At 38.0% G+C, this 23,862-nt stretch overlaps 1 protein-coding gene across 2 annotated transcripts in view; it reads right to left on the bottom strand.

Annotated features, from left to right (window-relative positions):
• Window positions 1-3,328: 3,328 nt before the first annotated feature.
• The window catches only part of CFAP299 (cilia and flagella associated protein 299), a 601,382-nt gene continuing 580,848 nt past the window's right edge, over window positions 3,329-23,862 (bottom strand). The window contains exon 5 of one of the 2 annotated variants that reach the window (XM_036906433.2): window positions 3,329-5,494. In XM_036906433.2, the coding sequence (XP_036762328.2) occupies window positions 5,395-5,494 (100 nt within the window). In that variant the 3' untranslated portion in view covers window positions 3,329-5,394. The remainder of the gene's footprint in view (window positions 5,495-23,862) is intronic. The other variant, XM_036906432.2, reaches the window with a different exon arrangement.

Raw genomic sequence — 23,862 nt, 5'->3', positions numbered from 1 at the left:
TTCTGCTTAAATGTGTAAGATTGTTTTTCAAACAAACAAAATGTGTAAGATTGGCTTTCAAACAACAAAAAACCTCAAGTAACACAGACACTAATAGGTGTTTCATGGTGAAAATGGAGGGTTGTTAATCAGTGGGCAATTTGCTTGGGAATTTAGGTTAAAAAGTATGTAGAGCTCTCTTTATTTTGGAACTTCTCAGAGTAAATAACATGTCACATTGTGAGTCTGTAAGAGAAAGCGGTGGTATGCAATTTCACAATCTTGTTCCACCCCGGAATTTTTTTTTTTCGGCAGATATTTTAATAATACTGGTGTGCTGTAATCATGCCTTGGGAAATACTTCCCTATGGTATTCCCAATAAACCGGTATCATCCTCCTCATCTGGTTCTGGAAAGCCTTGGGCAATTCATGTAGTACATTCAACAGCCTCTTGGTCACTGAGGAGGAAATCTATTCACAATAGCAGCAGCGAGAACAATAACAATAAAAACATACATTCTCTTAGCTTCCTTTTTAGTCCAAGCTGGTGTATTTCTTGAAGGAAGCACTTACTGTGCTCCGAAGAGTATCTGGCTCACATAAATAAATGAGTAGATATTTCCTTTCAGTTTCCTTGACATGAAGGTAATTTATTGTTATGGCCTATAGTTTAAGTCATATTACTCTGAGATACAGTAAAATTGAAGAGGTTGGTGATGATATATCAGGTAGTTTTGAGTATACAATTGCTTATCTTAGAAAATTCTGTTATAAAACAGGAAGCATACAAAGAGAATATTCATCCAGTCACATGTCCGTGTTGCTTTTCCTTCTGTTGTCACCACCCATGAAAAGGGGAAGAATGAGCTGCTGCTCTAATGACTGAGTTCCTGAGCATCTGGGACTTTCTCCCTTTGCTCTCTCCTGCATCCTCTTTCTGCTCCACTGAACTGGATGTATTGTTGTGTCAAATAATTACCTGCTTTTCTAAAGACTGTCATCTATTCGCCAGGTTTTCATAGTTGCTATAATTATGGAACACAATTCTGCACAGCTTGACCATTTTAGATTTTTAATTTTAGTGGGGGCTGGGTTTGTGATTGAAGTCAGTGAAATGTCCCTTCTGTGGGATTCTGGACTTAGGAAAAAGAGGAGGGAAGGGAGGGAAGGAAAGAGGGAAGAAAGGTTGGGAGAAAAGGGTAAAGTGGAGGGAAGTAGGAAGGGAATGAGAAGGAGAAAGAGAGAGAGGTGTGTGTGTCTGGAGAAAAAGGCTCTTTTGCTGGAAGAATAATGTTGCAGAGTGAGGAACACAATGATGAGACAGAGTGGGATTTCTGATGGCATTCAAGGGTTTGATTGTGATTATTCCTGGGATGCAGATATATTCCTTTACTTAGTTCTGGGAGACACCTTCGTATTTTTATAATAAAAGTTCAAATTGGATTTCCATCACTTGCAACTGGAGTCTTGAATAATACACTTGAACTATCACTTGAAGAAAATTATGTTAAACTTGAAAGGCTATCCTCTTCAACTGAGGGGAGTCTATAAATAGATGAGAAAAACAGCATGGAGAAATCATAGATGTTTTGGATTTTGAAGGGACATTCAAGAGCCAAAGTCTGGAGAGATAAAGTGATTTGGCCAATTACCAACATCAGCTTGCCAAATAGTCTGGTTCTTAATACTCTACTCGTTCCTGCGTTGCTCAATTTCTTGTTTCATTTCCTTTTGGTCAGCTTGCTCACTCCTTGGTCCTGTGTCTTTGGCCCACTGTTCTGCTGATTCTCACGTACAGTTCACGTATGTCCTTTACTCGGCCCTGCATTCAATCATCAGCTTCAGGTTAAAATTACTTTCTTAGTGTTTCCTGGACTGAAGCATAGCAGTTCTCTTATTGCTCTCTCTTCTTTTATTGGGAGCAAGTAATGAGCTTCCATGAAGAGAATTTCCAGTTTCTAGAAGGAGCATTATTTTGACTTTAGAACTGTGACCCAAAGCAAGGCAAGATGTGAGAGATATGCTCAATACTATCACATGTCCTTTAAATACTTATAAGAGTTGTGGCTTTGCTAATGGAAAGAGTATAAAAACAATTCAGAAATAGAATGAAACCTGACATAGATTCACTGAATACCAGTCAACCTGTAATCTCAACTCAGATGACAAAATGAGGTGAAAGATGACATTTGAACCCAGGGCTCATGATCAGCAAGGCAACCAATTGAAAGACATGATATTGGAACCCTCAGAGATCTAGACCTGGCTTAGCATTGGCTGAGAGGGTCTAATCAGGAGAAAAATGTCCTGGATATTTGTAATCCACATCCCATGGGCTAGATTGTGTCCCCCCAAATTGATAGTTGGAATTGACTGCACTTTGAGACAGAGCCTTGAAAGAGCTAATTAAGTTACAATAAGGTCATTAAATTGGACTCTAATGAATCTGACTAGTGTTCTCATAAGAGACATTTTGACTCTTGGAGGGACACTAGGGATGCCCATGCAGAGGAAAGACCATGGGAAGAAGTAGCGAGAAGGCTGCCACCTGCAAGACAGGAGAGAGGTCTCAGAAGGAACCAAACTTGCTGACACCTTGATCTTGAACTCCAGATCTGTCTCCAGAACTGTCAGAAAATAAATTTCTATTGTTTAAACCACCCAGTTTGTGGTATTCTGTTATGGTGGCTCTAGCAAATGAATCCTATAGCCTAATTCAAGTTTCCATTCAGTATTTATTCTCAGTAAATTCAGTTCAGAAACCAACATAAAATTTACTTGTTATGATATACTTGATTCTTTTAGTGGCTTCAACCTTGAGATTAAGTGTAGGAATGATCTGTAAATGTATTAAGTATTTTAAATACCTTAAAAACTTATAATTCAAGATATTTAAAAGTTTTAACATCTAAGAAAAACTGTCATATTAGAGGATACAGTTCTAAATAAGTAAGCCTTACTATTCCAATTTAAAATGTAACATTTTAATAATTAATTCAGACATGATTTTAAATTGGAACTGGTAGACTATATTGAAACTTTTAAGAGAGCATAAGATTAATTTATTAAACTTAGAAGAGTTATTTAAATGTACATAAACCTTGTTAGTTGAAAATTTGAAATTAGAAAATTGAATGTAATGAAGTTCACAAATAAAATTTTAAATGCTTAAAGGAATTTAATTAAACTATAGAAGAACTCATAAAAATGATTAAAATTTCATCAAATCTATAACTTTCTACATATACTTATGCATATGTAGAAAGAACAATAAACTTTCTATATATACTTAAAGTATAAGTAACTAGAATTTTTGAACTTATAAATATAGTAAATCAGATATTTATTTCAAAGCAATCTCAGACTTACAGAAAAATTCCAAGTACAGCACAAAGACCTTTTCCCCCTGAAATATTTATAAGTAATTTGCTGACATGATGCCCCTTGCTCCCAAATGCTTTAGTGTAATTTCCTACAATCCAGGAGATTTTCCTAATAGAATCACAACATAATCATCAAAATCAGGTCATAAACATTTTTACATTACTACCATCTAATCTTCAGAAACCATTCAACTTTCATCAATTGTTCCCAAATTCCCTTTATAGGATAAGGATACAAATCAAAAATCATGTATTGCATCTGATTACCACATCTCTCTTGTCCCCCTCAGTCTGGGACAGATTCTCAGCCTTCTGTTTTCATGACCTTGACACTTTTGAAGATCTCAGGCCAGTTGTTTTGTACAATGTTCCTGTATTTGGGTCTGAGTTTTCTTGTGATTACAACCATGATATGCAGTTTGGGCAGGATTATTATAAAAGGGATGTTAAGTTCCTCTGTTGCTTCTTATTTGGTGGGGAGCAGATTCAGTTTGCCTCATTATTATTGTATTTTCTTCAATCACTTACTGAAAGTGGTGTCTTCCAGCCTTTTCCATTGTTCCCTCTATAATTAATAATTATTTTGTGGGAAATACTACATAAATATCCTTTTCCTCTTCAAAGTTTCCATTTTATTCATTTATGTAGATCAGAATGGACTCGTGGTTTCCTGTTTTATGCCTGCTCTTATCATTTAATTATTTTGATGTGCAAACTCTCCCTGATTTGGCCAGTGGGAACCTTTTCAATGTGGATTCTGTGTCCTTTTGATAAATTCCCTTCTTTTTCCAAGAACTTCTTTCCTTTCTGGCACAAAAAGATGTTCTAGCCTCTTGTATTTTCCTTGCCTCAGCCCTAAAAATCAGTCATTTTCCCAACGATCCTGGCTTTTTTGGTAGAAAATGGCATTGAGCATCTAAGATCTGGGTGCCAGTGTACTCACTGACATTGGGTGTTGTTGCTCTGAAGCCCTCCCCGGGCACAGAGGGAAGGAATAGATATGCATGCCTGCATTAACATATATTCTCTATCAGTTGTATATTGAAAACAATGAGATCACAGCAACACATCCAATTCTAACTTAACACCATTCTACTCTGATTGGGTGTGAGTAGTACTCATTCTACTACTCACCTCATGTCAGGCCATCACTTCCCCATGCATACACCCTTTTCACTCCATAGGAGCTCTGACACCTTGCTCAGGACTCTCCCACCCCATACATGGAGCAGATTTCCACCTTGCTTGGCCTCATCTAATTGCCTTATCCTGAATTATAGAAAGGGAAGAGAAGGGAGTGGAGAGGAGAAAATGGATGCCCAAATATTAATTTTAAATCACAAGTGGTCCCTGAATAATATTTTTTTCTGCACAAAAGCTACCTGCAAGGGCACAGTAGCAACGTGTTCTTTTTCTCTTTTGCTCTAAAATTTTCTGATTTCCTTTAGATTTCATTTTTTCAGCTTCACTGTCATGAGGTTCAAATTTTCTAGACTCAAAGATATATCAAATACTGTATTCATTTTATGCATCATCTCATGGGATTTTCAGATGGTTTTACTCTTTTAAAGCTACTGAATGAATACCTTGTGTTTATATTTCCTTATGCCTATTCTTCAACTTGAGATCTCTTAGTATTCAAAATCGTAGGAGATAGCACTAAGACATGGCATAAGGTTTCATTTGCTATATTTGGCAACAGAAAGTGACCCATTTTTGTTTTGGAAAATCTGAGTTACAAAATAAGGGACTAATTACTATATATCTGAAGGAGCACAAAATTTTCTCTCATGAATTGCTTCAGTTAGCTTCAGGGACTAGGGGGGGAAAATTAGAAAAACCTCAAATCAGATTAAGAGGCTATCTGTACTGCAAAAAGACAGTCAATATTACAGTTTTCTTCCTAATTTACCAACTTTTATTATTCTAATCTGCCTTCCAGCTAGAGTCCTCAGTTATTATTCTAATTTAGTCTGGTTACAGGATTCATTTCAATTTAAGAAACCATCAGGGAACCATCTACCATGTTGGCTAGTTAAGTCTTTCTTCTGGAAACGTGATCAAAAATGACAGCTTGTATGTAGAGTTCTGTCTGGATAGGAGTTCTGGTAGAGTTGTCACCTGGTTGAGCCTAAAATACACAAATCGTTATTGTTAATCAGTCCAGTCCATGCAAATGATTGGCATTAAATGAATTTTCTTCTTGCTTCAGTATTATAGCAAACAGAACTAAAAGGGATGTGTCCATGGAGACATTTTCACATGTTTCCCCAGATTCTTTTTCTTAGGAGAGATGATCATTCAAATCAGGAGCTTTGGGGCCCTGGGTTGTGACATTACTGAAAATATCTAGGATCAAAGTATTAAAGAATGTCCTAGGCTCATTCTTGTCTAGACTGCTGATCCCCATGGGTCACTTTCTCTGCAGAATTCTCAGTGAAGAGCTCTGCAAACATGTGATCGCAGGTAAGTAAATCAAAAAGAATCCTATCTTGATCTCTATTTTGTCAAATAAAAATGTCTCAAGTTTGGAATTGATTCAAACTAGTGGAAGTACCTGTAGGTTTCATGAAAAGCTTCTCATCACTTAAAGAACTATTTGATCTGCTTTTTTTCACCCCTTCACATTACAATCTGTGGAAAAAAAGAATTGTTCCTTTTACCTTTATTCATGATAGTCTATCATACTTATAGGTTTTGAGGGAGCTCCTAGCGGGTCAGATATTCAGGTGTACCAGTGTGATATTGATTAGAGAAGAGAAAGATACTATAAGAGTTGGGTAATATCTGCAATTGAAAAATATTAGTCATTGGGCTTTTTCCATATTTAATGTACAAAAGAATGATGTTACTTGCTCTCTCTTCTTTTCTTGTAGGAAGATATAAGAAATTTATATCTGGGGCTAGAAAGCAGCTTTGGTATTGTCTTTTCCCCATAGTACTTGATTTCTTGTGCAAGTGAGAAAGCATATATTGAACCCATCTTTTATTAAATAGAGTCAGTATAATTGTAAAGACTTTGAAATGAGTAAAATAAAAAATGTGGGTGTCCTGAGTGGTCCACTCCTCCAACATTTTTCTGCCTTTCATTATTTTTGTGCTATTTCATAACTTTTGAAGTTGTAGAAAATTGATAACAAAATATTATTGTCTACAAAGATACAAATTAATGGTACCTAGGGGAATACAATTAATTATTGCCCTGTATTGGGACCTGCTTTGTATCTGTTTGTAAATTAATTACAACTTTTCTTATTCCCTATATATATTCTGTTTTTTGAATTCTCATTTGAACGGCTTGTAATATTTTTTCTGTTTTCCTCTATATTTAATAAATTAAATAAAGTCTTTGGCACATTCATTTCATACATGTGTAAGAGTCACGATTTTATCTTTTTTAGAAAAATTTATCTGTAAACATTTTTGAAGTTTCACTGTGATGCCCAGTGGATTCACCTGATGGCAACGTAACCTGCACTGCTGGAGGGAAGTGGTTCCTCAGGGATGTGACTTAAACGCAGGCATTTCTTTTCTTGGCTCCAGGAGGTAAATTTGCAGTAGTCATGAAACTTTCACTTTGCTGATTCTCTGTTTGTTTACATTTTTTTCATTTTACTATATTTTGTGTATTGTTTTTGTTTTTAGAACGTTTACAATCAATAAATTATTCTCTATTGATGATAGTAATGATTAGGAATTTGGTTTTATTGCTGAACCTTTGTGATCTCTGTAAATGGACTAATAGATGATAGAGATTTATTTGTTCTTATATGAGAGAGAACAGAAAATCTGACTTGTTAGTATTTTATTTTCTTTGTTTACTTGTCTATTTTGAGCTCAAATTAAGAATCTTGTGCCCACCAAGAAAGAGAGCAACTTTATTATATATGGACTGATAAATTTTTGTGTATGTACTTTGACCTGTGGTTAATGTTTAAAATTTCATGAAAATGGGTAAATTAGAGTTTTTTTTTTTTTTGAGAGGGCATCTCTCATATTTATTGATCATATGGTTGCTAACAACAATAAAATTCTGTATAGGGGACTCAATGCACAATCATTAATCAACCCCATGCCTAATTCTCAACAGTCTCCAATCTTCTGAAGCATAACAAACAAGTTTTTACATGGTGAACAAGTTCTTACATAGTGAATAAGTTCTTACATGGTGAACAGTGCAAGGGCAGTCATCACAGAAACTTTCGGTTTTGATCACACATCATGAACTATAAACAATCAGGTCAATTATGATTATTTGATTTTTATACTTGATTTATATGTGAATCCCACATTTCTCCCTTATTATTATTATTATTATTTTTTTAATAAAATGCTGAAGTGGTAGGTAGATGCAAGATAAAGGTAGGAAACATAGTTTAGTGCTGTAAGAGGGCAAATGTAGATGATCAGGTGTGTGCCTATAGACTAAGTATTAATACAAGCTAGACAAGGGCAACAAAACATCCACGGATGCAGAAGATTTCTCTCAAAACAGGGGGGTGAGGTTCTAAGTCTCACCTCTGTTGATCCCCAATTTCTCACCTGATGGCCCCCCTGCGACTGTGCCTGTCTTAGGTTGTTCCTCTCTTGAGGAATCTTACCGTCTCTGGCTGACCAGTCATCTTCTGGGGCCATACAGGGAAATGTAAAGTTGACAAGTGAGAGAGAAGCAATATTGTTTGAAAAGGGTAGCTTTTTACTTCTTTGCAGATTTATGCCCTGTGGCTTCCATGCCCTGCATTTGTCTTGAGGTATCTTTACCACTTGGAAGAATTATGATACTCGGTAATTTCGATATGAGGCATGAATTCTACTTAGGGGTTATAATTATGAAGGAAGAAGAGAAGCTATAGAAGTAGCAGATGGAAGAAAACATGGGAAGATTGATTATTTCTTTGACATATCTTCTTGTAGTGTAACATAAGCATGTATAGGTTTTAAATTACTAATTAAATTGCGTGCACACATTAACATAATAGAAATACAGTTACATAACCAAAGCAGACCTACAATTACCAGCCATCTCCAGTGAAACCAAGAAAACCAGTTAGCCACCCTAGGCATTTGTGAAAACTTATCAATGATATGATGGATATTGTCTAACCGAATTTGAATATTTTGAGAAAAATCAGACAAATTAAAACAACACATTCCTGGGAACTGTTCACATCCCATATGTTCTTTTAACAGTAGACAGTCTATAGTCGCAAGATTTTGGAGTGCTGCAACTTGCACTTCTCCTAATTCTTGGTTGAGTTCCAACAGTATAGATCCAGTCAAATTTGTTGTTTTACTGTATGCACAGGCCAGCTTAGATATCTCCTTCTTCATTCCTATGGCAAGTCCAGGAACCGGTGGGATGAATACAGCTACAACTGCAACAGCACCAGGATCTTTGTTGAAGTTTTTTATGATCATCTTCTGGAATGACTCTTCCAGAGAATGTTGATGTTGGAAGTTCTTCTTCATATTGTATCTTAATTCCTTTTCTGGGTAGCCAAATTAGGCTTCGATCCTCTATATAAACACAAACAAACCCCCTGCCCACACTTTGATATGCCCTTTATACCATTGTGAAGAACCTATTGGAGATCACCACACAGGAACTGCCTTTTTTTTCTTTTTTTTTTTAAGAAAAAGGAATATTATCAGAAATATGTACTTCCATAGATGATCATTAAATTAGAGTTTTGATACTTGAAATGCTCTATATCTAAAAAGTTATTCTTACAGAAACTCAGAAACATTTTGAAAATTTAAGGTTGTGTAATTTAGGTAAAATTTTGGTAAATCAGACTGGTATGATAACTTTGGTTTAATACAAAGAACTTGTACTCTGATTTATCAGTGGTAGGCTAATATAAGCATACATTTTATTCCACTTGGGTTGGCTTTTCTTAAATTTACTCAGGTATACTGGTCAAAAAGCTAACATTATTCCTATACAATATTTGAGATAATGAAAAATAGAAATTTATATTCAACAAAAGCAATTCATTATTCTGACAACTTTATTTCAACAGTAATTTTTTTTATTATGCCAGCTTGAATATAATTCCTCACACCTTAGTTAACATAAGTCCATAGACTATTAAGTTGAATTATATAATGAATATTCATTTAATATCTACATACTTTCTAACTAAGGATATTGAAAACCTAATGCCTAATTATTAGGCATAATCTTCAGTTTATATACTTTTGCTTATATTCCATGGAAAGTTCCTATCTTTGGGTCATGTCAATGAACATGTTAATTTTGTCTTTTTAAAAAGGCACGTATGTGGGGTGGGGCGGAAGATGGCGGCGTGAGTAGAGCAGCGGAAATCTCCTCCCAAAACAACATATATCTATGAAAATATAACAAAGACAACCCTTCCTAGAATAAAGACCAGAGGACACAGGACAATATCCAGACCACATCCACACCTGAGAGAACCCAGCGCCTCGCGAACGGGGTAAGATACAAGCCCCGGCCCCGCGGGAGCCGAGCGCCCCTCCCCCCAGCTCCCGGCGGGAGAAGAGCAGGCAGAGCGGGAGGGAGACGGAGCCCAGGGCTGCCGAGCACCCAGCCCCAGCCATCCGGGCCAGAGTGCAGGGCCCTCGATACTGGGAAAACAGGGCAGCAAGAACAGTGAGCAGGCACTGGAGGCTGGGCGACAGAGGACATAAGAAAAGCGCGCGACCATTTTTTTTTTTTTTTGCTTTTTTGCTGCTTTGTTTTGGCGAGCGCTTTTTGGAAGTCTTAAAGGGACAGGGACCCCAATATTAGGGAAACAGGGCAGAAAGACCGGTGAGCAGAGGCCTGAGGCTGGCACCGGAGAATAAAGAAAAACGAACGACCACCTTTTTTTTTTTTTAATTAAAAAAATTTTTTTTCTTGTTTTTTTTTGTGGTCGTTGTTTTGTTTTGGCGGGTGCTTTTTGGAAGTCTTAAAGGGGCAGGGCGGGCCACTTAATCCAGAGGTAGGGAATCCGGGATCTCTGGGCACCCTAACCCCTGGGCTGCAGGGAGCAGGGAGGCACCTTACGGAGATAAATAGCCTCCCAGCAGCTCCTGCTCCAACGCAACTCCACCATTTTGGAGTAGCTGCCCGAGCCAGGCCACGCCCACAGCAACAGCGGAGATTAACTCCATAGCAGCCGGGCAGGAAGCAGAAACCCTGTCTGCGCGCAGCTGCGCAGCACAAGCCACTAGAGGCCGCTGTTCTCCCAGGAGAGGAGGGCCACAAACCAACAAGAAAGGAAGTCCTTCCAGCCGTCACTCGTCCCAGTTCTGCAGACTATTCCTATCACCATGAAAAGGCAAAGCTACAGGCAGACAAAGATCACAGAGACAACACCAGAGAAGGAGACAGACCTAACCAGTCTTCCTGACAAAGAATTCAAAATAAGAATCATAAACATGCTGACAGAGATTCAGAGAAATACGCAAGAAAAATGGGATGAAGTCCGGAAAGAGATCACAGATGCCAGAAAGGAGATCGCAGAAATGAAACAAACTCTGGAAGGGTTTATAAGCAGAATGGATAGAATGCAAGAGGCCATTGATGGAATTGAAATCAGAGAACAGGAACGCATGGAAGCTGACATAGAGAGAGACAAAAGGATCTCCAGGAATGAAACAATATTAAGAGAACTGTGTGACCAATCTAAAAGGAGCAATATCCGTATTATAGGGGTCCCAGAAGAAGAAGAGAGAGGCAAAGAGATGGAAAGTATCTTAGAAGAAATAATTGCTGAAAACTTCCCCACACTGGGGGAGGAAGTAATCAAACAGACCACGGAAATACACAGAACCCCCAACAGAAAGGATCCAAGAAGGGCAACACCAAGACACATAATAATTAAAATGGCAAAGATCAAGGACAAGGAAAGAGTGTTAAAGGCAGCTAGAGAGAAAAAGGTCACCTATAAAGGGAAACCCATCAGGCTAACGTCAGATTTCTCAACAGAAACCCTACAGGCCAGAAGAGAATGGCATGATATATTTAATACAATGAAACAGAAGGGCCTTGAACCAAGGATACTGTATCCAGCACGACTATCATTCAAATATGACGGTGGGATTAAACAATTCCCAGACAAACAAAAGCTGAGGGAATTTGCTTTCCACAAACCACCTCTACAGAACATCTTACAGGGACTGCTCTAGATGGGAGCACTCCTAGAAAGAGCACAGCACAAAACACCCAAGATATGAAGAATCGAGGAGGAGGAACAAGAAGGGAGAGAAGAAAAGAATCTCCAGACAGTGTATATAACAGCTCAATAAGCGAGCTAAGTTAGGCAGTAAGATACTAAAGAGGCTAACCTTGAACCTTTGGTAACCACGAATTTAAAGCCTGCAATGGCAATAAGTACATATCTTTCAATAGTCACCCTAAATGTTAATGGGTTGAATGCACCAATCAAAAGACACAGAGTAACAGAATGGATAAAAAAGCAAGACCCATCTATATGCTGCTTACAAGAAACTCACCTCAAACCCAAAGACATGTACAGACTAAAAGTCAAGGGATGGAAAAACATATTTCAAGCAAACAACAGTGAGAAGAAAGCAGGGGTTGCAGTACTAATATCAGACAAAATAGACTTCAAAACAAAGAAAGTAACAAGAGATAAAGAAGGACACTACATAATGATAAAGGGCTCAGTCAAACAAGAGGATATAACCATTCTAAATATATATGCACCCAACACAGGAGCACCAGCATATGTGAAACAAATACTAACAGAACTAAAGGGGGATATAGACTGCAATGCATTCATTCTAGGAGACTTCAACACACCACTCACCCCAAAGGATAGATCCACTGGGCAGAAAATAAGTAAGGACACGGAAGCACTGAACAACACAGTAGAGCAGATGGACCTAATAGACATCTATAGAACTCTACATCCAAAAGCAGCGGGATATACATTCTTCTCAAGTGCACATGGAACATTCTCCAGAATAGACCACATACTAGGCCACAAAAAGAGCCTCAGAAAATTCCAAAAGATTGAAATCCTACCAACCAACTTTTCAGACCACAAAGGCATTAAACTAGAAATAAACTGTACAAAGAAAGCAAAGAGGCTCACGAACACATGGAGGCTTAACAACACGCTCCTAAATAATCAATGGATCAATGACCAAATCAAAATGGAGATCCAGCAATATATGGAAACAAATGACAACAACAACACTAAGCCCCAACTTCTGTGGGACACAGCAAAAGCAGTCTTAAGAGGAAAGTATATAGCAATCCAAGCATATTTAAAAAAGGAAGAGCAATCCCAAATGAATGGTCTAATGTCACAATTATCGAAATTGGAAAAAGAAGAACAGATGAGGCCTAAGGTCAGCAGAAGGAGGGACATAATAAAGATCAGAGAAGAAATAAATAAAATTGAGAAGAAGAAAACAATAGCAAAAATCAATGAAACCAAGAGCTGGTTCTTCGAGAAAATAAACAAAATAGATAAGCCTCTAGCCAGACTTATTAAGAAGAAAAGAGAGTCAACACAAATCAACAGTATCAGAAACGAGAAAGGAAAAATCACGACGGACCCCACGGAAATGCAAAGAATTATTGGAGAATACTATGAAAACCTATATGCTAACAAGCTGGGAAACCTAGGAGAAATGGACAACTTCCTAGAAAAATATAACCTTCCAAGACTGACCCAGGAAGAAACAGAAAATCTAAACAGACCAATTACCAGCAACGAAATTGAAGCGGTAATCAAAAAACTACCAAAGAACAAAACCCCCGGGCCAGATGGATTTACCTCGGAATTTTATCAGACATACAGGGAAGACATAATACCCATTCTCCTTAAAGTTTTCCAAAAAATAGAGGAGGAGGGGATACTCCCAAACTCATTCTATGAAGCTAACATCACCCTAATACCAAAACCAGGCAAAGACCCCACCAAAAAAGAAAACTACAGACCAATATCCCTGATGAACGTAGATGCAAAAATACTCAACAAAATATTAGCAAACCGAATTCAAAAATACATCAAAAGGATCATACACCATGACCAAGTGGGATTCATTCCAGGGATGCAAGGATGGTACAACATTCGAAAGTCCATCAACATCATCCACCACATCAACAAAAAGAAAGACAAAAACCACATGATCATCTCCATAGATGCTGAAAAAGCATTTGACAAAGTTCAACATCCATTCATGTTAAAAACTCTCAGCAAAATGGGAATAGAGGGCAAGTACCTCAACATAATAAAGGCCATCTATGATAAACCCACAGCCAACATTATATTGAACAGCGAGAAGGTGAAAGCATTTCCTCTGAGATCGGGAACTAGACAGGGATGCCCACTCTCTCCACTGTTACTTAACATAGTACTGGAGGTCCTAGCCACGGCAATCAGACAAAATAAAGAAATACAAGGAATCCAGATTGGTAAAGAAGAAGTTAAACTGTCACTATTTGCAGATGACATGATACTGTACATAAAAAACCCTAAAGACTCCACCCCAAAACTACTAGAACTGATATCGGAATACAGCAAAGTTGCAGGATACAAAATCAACACACAGAAATCTGTGGCTTTCCTATATACTAACAATGAACCAACAGAGAGAGAAATCAGGAAAACAACTCCATTCACAATTGCATCAAAAAAAATAAAATACCTAGGAATAAACCTAACCAAAGAAGTGAAAGACTTATACTCTGAAAACTACAAGTCACTCTTAAGAGAAATTAAAGGGGACACTAACAGATGGAAACTCATCCCATGCTCGTGGCTAGGAAGAATTAATATCGTTAAAATGGCCATCCTGCCCAAAGCAATATACAGATTTGATGCAATCCCTATGAAACTACCAGCAACATTCTTCAATGAACTGGAACAAATAATTCAAAAATTCATATGGAAACACCAAAGACCCTGAATAGCCAAAGCAATCCTGAGAAAGAAGAATAAAGTAGGGGGGATCTCACTCCCCAACTTCAAGCTCTACTATAAAGCCATAGTAATCAAGACAATTTGGTACTGGCACAAGAGCAGAGCCACAGACCAATGGAACAGACTAGAGAATCCAGACATTAACCCAGACATATATGGTCAATTAATATTTGATAAAGGAGCCATGGACATACAATGGCGAAATGACAGTCTCTTCAACAGGTGGTGCTGGCAAAACTGGACAGCTACATGTAGGAGAATGAAACTGGACCATTGTCTAACCCCATATACAAAAGTAAACTCAAAATGGATCAAAGACCTGAATGTAAGCCATGAAACCATTAAACTCCTGGAAGAAAACATAGGCGAAAACCTCTTAGACATAAACATGAGTGACCTCTTCTTGAACACATCTCCCCGGGCAAGGAAAACAACAGCAAAAATGAGTAAGTGGGACTATATTAAGCTGAAAAGCTTCTGTACAGCAAAAGACACCATTAATAGAACAAGAAGGATCCCTACAGTATGGGAGAATATATTTGAAAATGACACATCCGATAAAGGCTTGACGTCCAGAATATATAAGGAGCTCTCACGCCTCAACAAACAAAAAACAAATAACCCAATTAAAAAATGGGCAGAGGAACTGAACAGACAGTTCTCCAAAAAAGAAATACAGATGGCCAACAGACACATGAAAAGATGCTCCACATCGCTAATTATCAGAGAAATGCAAATTAAAACTACAATGAGGTATCACCTCACACCAGTAAGGATGGCTGCCATCCAAAAGACAAACAACAACAAATGTTGGCGAGGCTGTGGAGAAAGGGGAACCCTCCTACACTGCTGGTGGGAATGTAAGTTACTTCAACCATTGTGGAAAGCAGTATGGAGGTACATCAAAATGCTCAAAACAGACTTACCATTTGACCCAGGAATTGCACTCCTAGGAATTTACCCTAAGAATGCAGCAATCAAGTTTGAGAAAGACAGATGCACCCCTATGTTTATTGCAGCACTATTTACAATAGCCAAGAATTGGAAGCAACCTAAATGTCCATCAATAGATGAATGGATAAAGAAGATGTGGTACATATACACAATGGAATACTACTCAGCTATAAGAAAAGGGCAAATCCAATCATTTGCAGCAACATGGATGGAGCTGGAGGGTATTATGCTCAGTGAAACAAGCCAAGCGGAGAAAGAGAAATACCAAATGATTTCACTTATCTGTGGAATATAAGAACAAAGGAAAAACTGAAGGAACAAAACAGCAGCAGAATCACAGAACTCAAGAATGGACTAACAGGTACCAAAGGGAAAGGGACTGGGGAGGATGGGTGGGTAGGGAGGGATAAGGGGGGGAGAAGTAGGGGGGTATTAAGATTAACATGCATGGGGGGGTAGGAGAAAAGGGAGGGCTGTACAACACAGAGAAGGCAAGTAGTGATTCTACAACATTTTGCTATGCTGATGGACACTGACTGTAAAGGGGTTTATAGGGGAGACCTGGTATAGGGGAGAGCCTAGTAAATATAATATTCGTCATGTAAGTGTAGATTAGTGATAGCAAAAAAAAAAAAAAAAAAAGGGCAGTTCCTGTGTGGTAACTTCCAACGAGTTCTACACAAGGGTATAAAGGGCATATAAAAGTGTAGGCAAAGGGTCTGTTTGTGTTTATACAGAGGATCAAAGCCTAATTGGGCTACCCCGAAAATGAACTAAGATATGATATGAAAAAGAACTTCCAACATCTGCACCCTCTGGAATACTCATGCCAGAAGATGATCATCAAAAAACCCCAACAAAGATCCACGCACTGCTACAGCTGTAGATGCACTCATCCCACCAGTTCCTGGACCTGCCATGGGAATGAGGAAGGAGATATCTAAGCTGGCCTGTGCATACAGTAAAACAACAAAATTGGACTGGATCTATACTGTTGGAACTCAACCAAGAATTTGGAGAAGTGCAAATTGTAGCGCTCCAAAGTCTTACAACTACAAACTATTTATTGTTAAAAGAACATATGGCATGTGAACAGTCCCCAGGAATGGGTTGTTTTAATTTGTCTGATTTCTCTCAGACTGTTCAAGTTCATTTGGACAATATCCACCATATCATAGATAAGTTTTCACAAATGCCTAAGGTGCCTAACTGGTTTTCTTGGTTACACTGCAGATGGCTGGTAATTACAGATATGCTTTGGTTATGTAACTATACTCCTATTATGTTAATGTGTGTGTGCAATTTAAGTAGTAGCTTAAAACCTATACATGCTGAAGTTACTCTACAAGAAGATATATCAAAGAAATAATCAATCTTCCCATGTTTTCTTCCGCCTGCTACTTCTATAGCTTTTCTTCTTCCTTCCTAATTACAACCCTTAAATAGAATTCGTGCCTCATATCAAATTTACCGAGTATCATAATTCTTCCAAGTGGTAAAGATACCTCAAGACAAATGCTGGGCATAGAAGCCACAGGGCATAAATCTGCAAAGAAGTAAAAAGCTAACCTTTTCAAACAATAAGGCTTCTCTCTCACTTACCAACTTCACATTTCCCTGTATGGCCCCGGAAGATGACTGGTTAGCCAGAGACGGGTAAGATTCCTCAAGGGAGGAACAACCTAAGACAGGCACAGTCGCAGGGGGGCCATCAGGTGAGAAATTGGGGATCAACAGAGGTGAGGCTTAGAACCTCACCCCCCCGTTCTGAGAGAAATCTTCTGCATACGCGGATGTTTTATTGCCCTGGTCTAGCTTGGATTAACACATAGTCTACAGGCACACACCTGATCATCTACATGTGCTCTCTTACAACACTAAACTATGTTTTCTACCTTTATCTTGTATCTACCTACCACTTCAGCATTTTATTAAAAATAATAATAATAAAGAGAGAAATGTGGTATCCACATATAAATCAAGTATAAAAACCAAATCAGTATTCATATTTGAACTGACTGTTTATAGTTCATAATGTATGAGCAAAACCGAAAGTTTCTGTGATGACTGCCCTTGTACTGTTCACTATGTAACTTATTCATTATGTAAGAATTTGTTCTACATGTAAAAACTTGTTTGTTATGCCTCAGAAGATTGGAGACTGACAAAAATTAGGCTTGGGGTGGAATAATGATTGTGCATTGAGCATTGACTCCCCTATACAGAATTTTATTGTCGTTAACAACCATTTGATCAATAAATATGAGAGATGCCCTCACAAAAAAAAAAAAAAAAAAAAAAAAAAAAAAAAAAAGGACAGACTTCCAATGGTAAAATAAATTAGTAACCGGGATGTAATGTATAGCATAAGGAATATAGTCAAGATATTGTAACAGCTTGGTAGGGTGATAGCTGGAACCTAGAATTATGTATATAAATGTTCTACCACTGTGTTGTACACTTGAAACTCATGTAATGTAATACTGTGCGTCAACTACCCTTCAATAAAAAATAATTATTAAAAAAAAAAAAAAAAAAAAAAAGGCACGTATGTGGCTATAGAAAGTTGCAATATAAACTTTACTAGTATGTTAAAATGCTTTTGGAAGACAGACAGTTGTTAATTATCTACATCTAGTTTTCTTTATGAAATAGAAGTTACTTTGGTTAAAAGTCACAATTAATATGAACAGCTCCAACTACATATGATTAATAGGGACAGATTAATACTACTGTCTATGTGCTTTTGTGTTTCAAAGAGAAAGTAGTTTTGTGCTATAAAGGAGGTTTTCTAGTAGTGTTTAGTAGTGATCACACTCACAAACACACACACATATTAATAGTTTTCAGGCTGTTTTTTACTTTTTGTCCTTTTCAGAACCCCTGTCCATCTTGAGTCTTACTGAGGACCCCAAAGAACTTTCATGTGGGCTATATCTGTCAATGTTTACCATTTTGGCAGTTTAAGTTGAGAAATTTTTTTTTAAATTTTATTTTGGTATCATTAATCTGCAATTACATGAAGGACATTGTGTTTACTAGGCTCCCCCCTTCACCAAGTCCCCCCCACATCCCCATTCACAGTCACTGTCCATCAACATAGTAAGATGCTGTAAAATTACTACTTGTCTTCTCTGTGTTGCACAGCCCTCCCTGTGCCCCCCCACACTATACATGTTAATCATAATGCCCCCTTTCTTTTTTTCCCCACCCTTATCCCTCCCTTCCCATCCATCCTCCCCAGTCCCTTTCCCTTTGGTAACTGTTAGTCCATTCTTGGGTTCTGTGCTTCTGCTGCTGTTTTGTTCCTTCAGTTTTCTTTTGTTCTTATACTCCACACATATGAGTGAAATCATTTGGTACTTGTCTTTCTCCACCTGGCTTATTTCACTGAGCATAATACCCTCTAGCTCCATCCATGTTGTTGCGAAAGGTAGGATCTGTTTTTTTCTTATGGCTGAGTAATATTCCATTGTGTATATGTACCACATCTTCTTTATCCATTCATCTACTGATGGACATTTAGGTTGCTTCCATACCTTGGCTATTGTAAATAGTGCTGCAATAAACATAAGGGTGCATCTGTCTTTTTCAAACTGGAGTGCTGCATTCTTGGGGTAAATTCCTAGGAGTGGAATTCCTGGATCAAATGGTATTTCTATTTTGAGCATTTTGAAGAACCTCCATACTGCTTTCCACAATGGTTGAACTAATTTACATTCCCACCAGCAGTGTAGGAGGGTTCCCCTTTCTCTACAACCTCACCAACATTTATTGTTGTTTGTCTTTTGGATGGTAGCCATCCTTACTGGTGTGAGATGATATCTCATTGTGGTTTTAATTTGCATTTCTCTGATGACAAGCGATGTGGAGCATCTTTTCATGTGTCTGTTGGCCATCTGAATTTCTTCTTTGGAGAACTGGCTATTCAGCTCCTCTGCCCATTTTTTAATTGGATTATTTGCTTTTTGTTTGTTGAGGTATGTGAGCTCTTTATATATTTTGGATGTCAAGCCTTTATCGAATCTGTCATTTATGAATATATTCTCCCATACTGTAGGATACCTTTTTGTTCTGTTGATGGTGTCCTTTGCTGTACAGAAGCTTTTCAGCTTGATATAGTCCCATTTGTTCATTTTTCCTTCTTTTTTCCCTTGCCTGGAGAGATATGTTCAATAAGAAGTCACTCATGTTTATGTCTAAGAGATTTTTGCCTATGTTTTTTCTAAGAGTTTTATGGTTTCATGACTTACATTCAAGTCTTTGATCCATTTCAAATTTACCTTTGTGTATGGGGTTAGACAGTGATCCAGTTTCATTCTCTTACATGTAGCTGTCCAGTTTTGCCAGCACCATCTGCTGAAGAGACTGTCATTTCCTCATTGTATGTCCATGGTCCCTTTATCGAATATTAGTTGACCATATATGTTTGGGTTAATGTCTGGAGTCTCTATTCTGTTCCACTGGTCTGTGGCTCTGTTCTAGTGCCAGTACCAAATTATCTTGATTACTGTGGCTTTGTAGTAGAGCTTGAAGTTGGGGAGTGAGATCCCCCCCCCCCACTTTATTCTTCCTTCTCAGGATTGCTTTGGCTATTCAGGGTCTTTGATGTTTCCATATGAATTTTTGAACTATTTGTTCCAGTTCATTGAAGAATGCTGTTGGTAATTTGATAGGGATTGCATCAAATCTGTATATTGCTTTGGGCAGGATGGCCATTTTGAAGATACTAATTTTTCCTAGCCAGGAGCATGGGATGAGTTTCCATTTGTTAGTACCTCTTTAATTTCTCTCAAGAGTGTCTTATAGTTTTCAGGGTATAGGTCTTTCACTTCCTTGGATAGGTTTATTCCTAGGTATTTTATTCTTTTTGATGCTATTGTGAATGGAATTGTCTTCCTGATTTCTCTTTCTATTAGTTTATTGTTACTGTATAGGAAAACCACAGATTTCTCTGTGTTAATTTTATATCCTGCAACTTTGCTGAATTCCGATATTAGCTCTAGTAGTTTCGGAGTGAAGTCTTTAGTGTTTTTTATGTACAATATCATGTCATCTGCAAATAGTGACAGTTTAACTTCTTCTTTACCAATCTGGATTCCTTGTATTTCTTTGTTTTGTCTAATTGCCATGGCTAGGACCTCCAGTACTATGTTGAATAACAGTGGGGATAGTGGGCATCCCTGTCTTGTTCCTGATCTCAGAGGAAAAGTTTCAGCGTCTCGCTGTTCAGTATGATGTTGGCTGTGGGTTTATCATATATGGCCTTTATTATGTTGAGGTACCTGCCCTCTATACCCATTTTGTTGAGAGTTTTTATCATGAATGGATGTTGAATATTGTCGAATGCTTTTTCAGCATTTATGGAGATGATCATGTGGTTTTTGTCTTTCTTTTTGTTGATGTGATGGATGATGTTGATGGATTTTCGAATGTTGTACCATCCTTGCATCCCTGGGATGAATCCCACTTAATCATGGTGTATGAACCTTTTGATGTATTTTTGAATTCGGCTTGCTAATATGTTGTTGAGTATTTTTGCATCTATGTTCATCAGGGATATTGGTCTGTAATTTTCTTTTTTGTTGGGATCTTTGCCTGGTTTTGGTATTAGGGTGATGTTGGCTTCATAGAATGAGTTTGGGAGTATTCCCTCCTCTTCTGTTTTTTGGAAAACTTTAAGGAGAATGGGTATTATGTCTTCTCTGTATGTCTGATAAAATTCCAAGGTAAATCCATCTGGCCCAGGGGTTTTGTTCTTTGGTAGTTTTTTGATTACCATTTCAATTTTGTTGCTGGTAATTGGTCTGTTTAGATTTTCTGTTTCTTTCTGGGTCAGTCTTGGAAGGTTGTATTTTTCTAGGAAGTTGTCCATTTCCCCTAGGTTTCCCAGCTTGTTAGCTATAGGTTTTCATAGTACTCTCTAATAATTCTCTGTATTTCTTTGGGGTCCTTCGTGATTTCTCCTTTCTCGTTTCTGATTCTGTTTATGTGTGTTGACTCTCTTTTCCTCTTAATAAGTCTGGCTAGAGGCTTATCTATTTTGTTTATTTTCTTGAAGAACCAGCTCTTGGTTTCATTGATTTTTGCTATTGTTTAATTATTCTCAATTTTATAAGTTTTTCTTCTCTGATCTTTATTATGTCCCTCCTTCTGCTGACCTTAGGCCTCATTTGTTCTTCTTTTTCCAATTTCGATAATTGTGACATTAGACCATTCATTTGGGATTGTTCTTCCTTCTTTAAATATGCCTGGATTGCTATATACTTTCTTCTTAAGACTGTATCTTAATACCTTCCTGCTTTTTCTGTATCCTAAAGTAGTTGGGGCTTTGTGTTGTTGTTGTCGTTTGTTTCCATATATTGCTGGATCTCCATTTTAATTTGGTCATTGATCCATTGATTATTTAGGAGCATGTTGTTAAGCCTCCATGTATTTGTGAGCCTTTTTGCTTTCTTTGTACAATTTATTTCTAGTTTTATGCCTTTGTGGTCTGAAAAGTTGGTTGGTAGGATTTCAATGTTTTGGAATTTACTGAGGTTCTTTTTGTGGCCTTGTATGTGGTCTATTCTGGAGAATGTTCCATGTGCACTTGAGAAGAATGTGTATCCTGTTGCTTTTGGATGTAGAGTTCTGTAGATGTCTATTAGGTCCATCTGTTCTAGTGTGTTGTTCAGTGCCTCTGTGTCCTTACTTATTTTCTGTCTGGTGGATCTGTCCTTTGGAGTGAGTGGTGTGTTGAAGTCTTCCAAAATGAATGCATTGCATTCTGTTTCCTCCTTTAATTCTGTTAGTATTTGTTTCACATATGTTGGTGCTCCTGTGTTGGATACATATATATTTATAATGGTTATGTCCTCTTGTTGGTCTGAGCCCTTTATCATTATGTAATGTCCTTCTTTATCTTTTGTTATTTTCTTTATTTTGAAGTCTATTTTGTCTGATATTAGTATTGCAACACCTGCTTTTTTCTCTCTGTTGTTTGCATGAAATATCTTTTTCCATCCCTTGACTGTAAGACTGTGCATGTTTTTGGGTTTGAGGTGAGTCTCTTATAAGCAGGATGTGGATGGGTCTTGGTTTTTTATCCATTCTATTACTCTGTGTCTTTTGATTGGTGCATTCGGTCCATTTACATTTAGGGTGATTATTGAAAGGTATGTATTTATTGCCATTGCAGGCTTTAAGTTTGTGGTTACCAAAGGTTCAAGGTTAGCTTGTTTACTATCTTACTGTCTAACTTAACTCGCTTGTTGAGCTATTATAAACTTGGTCTTATGATTCTTCATTCCTCTCCCTTCTTATTCCTTCATCTCCCTTCTTCATATGTTGGGTGTTTTGTTCTGTGCTCTTTTTAGGAGTGCTCCCATCTAGAGCATTTCCTGTAGGATGCCCTGTAGAGGTGGTTTGTGGGAGGCAAATTTCCTCAACTTTTGCTTATCTGGGAATTGTTTAATCCCTCCTTCATATTTAAATGATAATCATGCTGGATACAGTATTCTTGGTTTGAGGTCCTTCTGTTTCATTGCAGTAAGTGTATCATGCCATTCTCTGGCCTGTAAGTTTTCTGTTGAGAAGTCTGATGATAGCTTGATGGGTTTTCCTTTGCAGGTAACCTTTTTTTTCTCTCTGGCTGCCTTTAATACTCTGTCCTTGTCTTTGATCTTTGCCATTTTAATTATTATGTGTCTTGGTGTTGCTCTCCTTGGATACCTTGTCATGGGAGTTCTGTGTACCTCTGTGATCTGAGAGGCCATTTCCTCCCCTAGTTTGGGGAAGTTTTCAGCAATTATTTCTTCAAAGACACTTTCTATCCATTTTTCTCTCTCTTCTTCTTCTGGCACCTCTATAATGTGGATATTGTTCCATTTTGATTGGTCACACTGTTCTCTTAAAATTCTTTCATTCCTGTAGATCGTTTTATCTCTCTCTTCATCAACATCTCTGTGTTCTTGTTCTCTTTTTTCTAGTCCATTAATGGTCTCTTGCATCTGTTTTGAAGTCCTTCCAGAGCTTGTTTTATTTCTGTATTCTCCCTCCTTAGTTCTTGCATATTTCTCTGTAAGTCCATCAGCATGGTTATGACTTTTGTTTTGAATTCTTTTTCAGGAAGACTGGTTAAATCTATCTCCCCAGGTTCCTTCTCAGGGGAAGATGTAGAAGATGTCATAGCTGTCTGGGTTAGTCTTGTCTGGATCAAATTTTTTTGCCTTTTCATGTTGATAGGTGCAGTGGTGTGCTATTGACTCGTCTGTCAGCTGGGAGAGTCAAGAGTTTCCACTTGCTCCTGGCCTTTCTTTACTGGCACAACTGCGACCCTTAGTGGCTTGTGTTGGGCAATTGCGTGTAGACTGGGTCTGTATCTTGCCTGGCCGGTATGGAGGAATCTCCCTTGCGGTGGGCGTGGCCAGCCTCAGGCCCCTGCTCTGCTACGGTGGGGCCTGGAGGGGTAATGGACCGGGGGCTGTTTGGCTGTTTACCTCTGTGAGGGGTCTCAGAGCTGTTGCCCAGGGGGTTAGTGCACCCAGAGTTCCCTGGAATTTCCAGCTGCTGGACTGTGACCCGGGATGCTTCCGTCCAGCCGTGGGGTCCCTGTCCCTTTAAGACTTTCAAAAAGCAC

The sequence above is a fragment of the Manis pentadactyla genome, chromosome 5, assembly GCF_030020395.1.
Source record: "Manis pentadactyla isolate mManPen7 chromosome 5, mManPen7.hap1, whole genome shotgun sequence".
Classification (NCBI taxonomy): domain Eukaryota; kingdom Metazoa; phylum Chordata; class Mammalia; order Pholidota; family Manidae; genus Manis; species Manis pentadactyla.
Note: the sequence above shows the minus strand (reverse complement) of the source record. Positions and strands in the feature narration are given on the sequence as shown.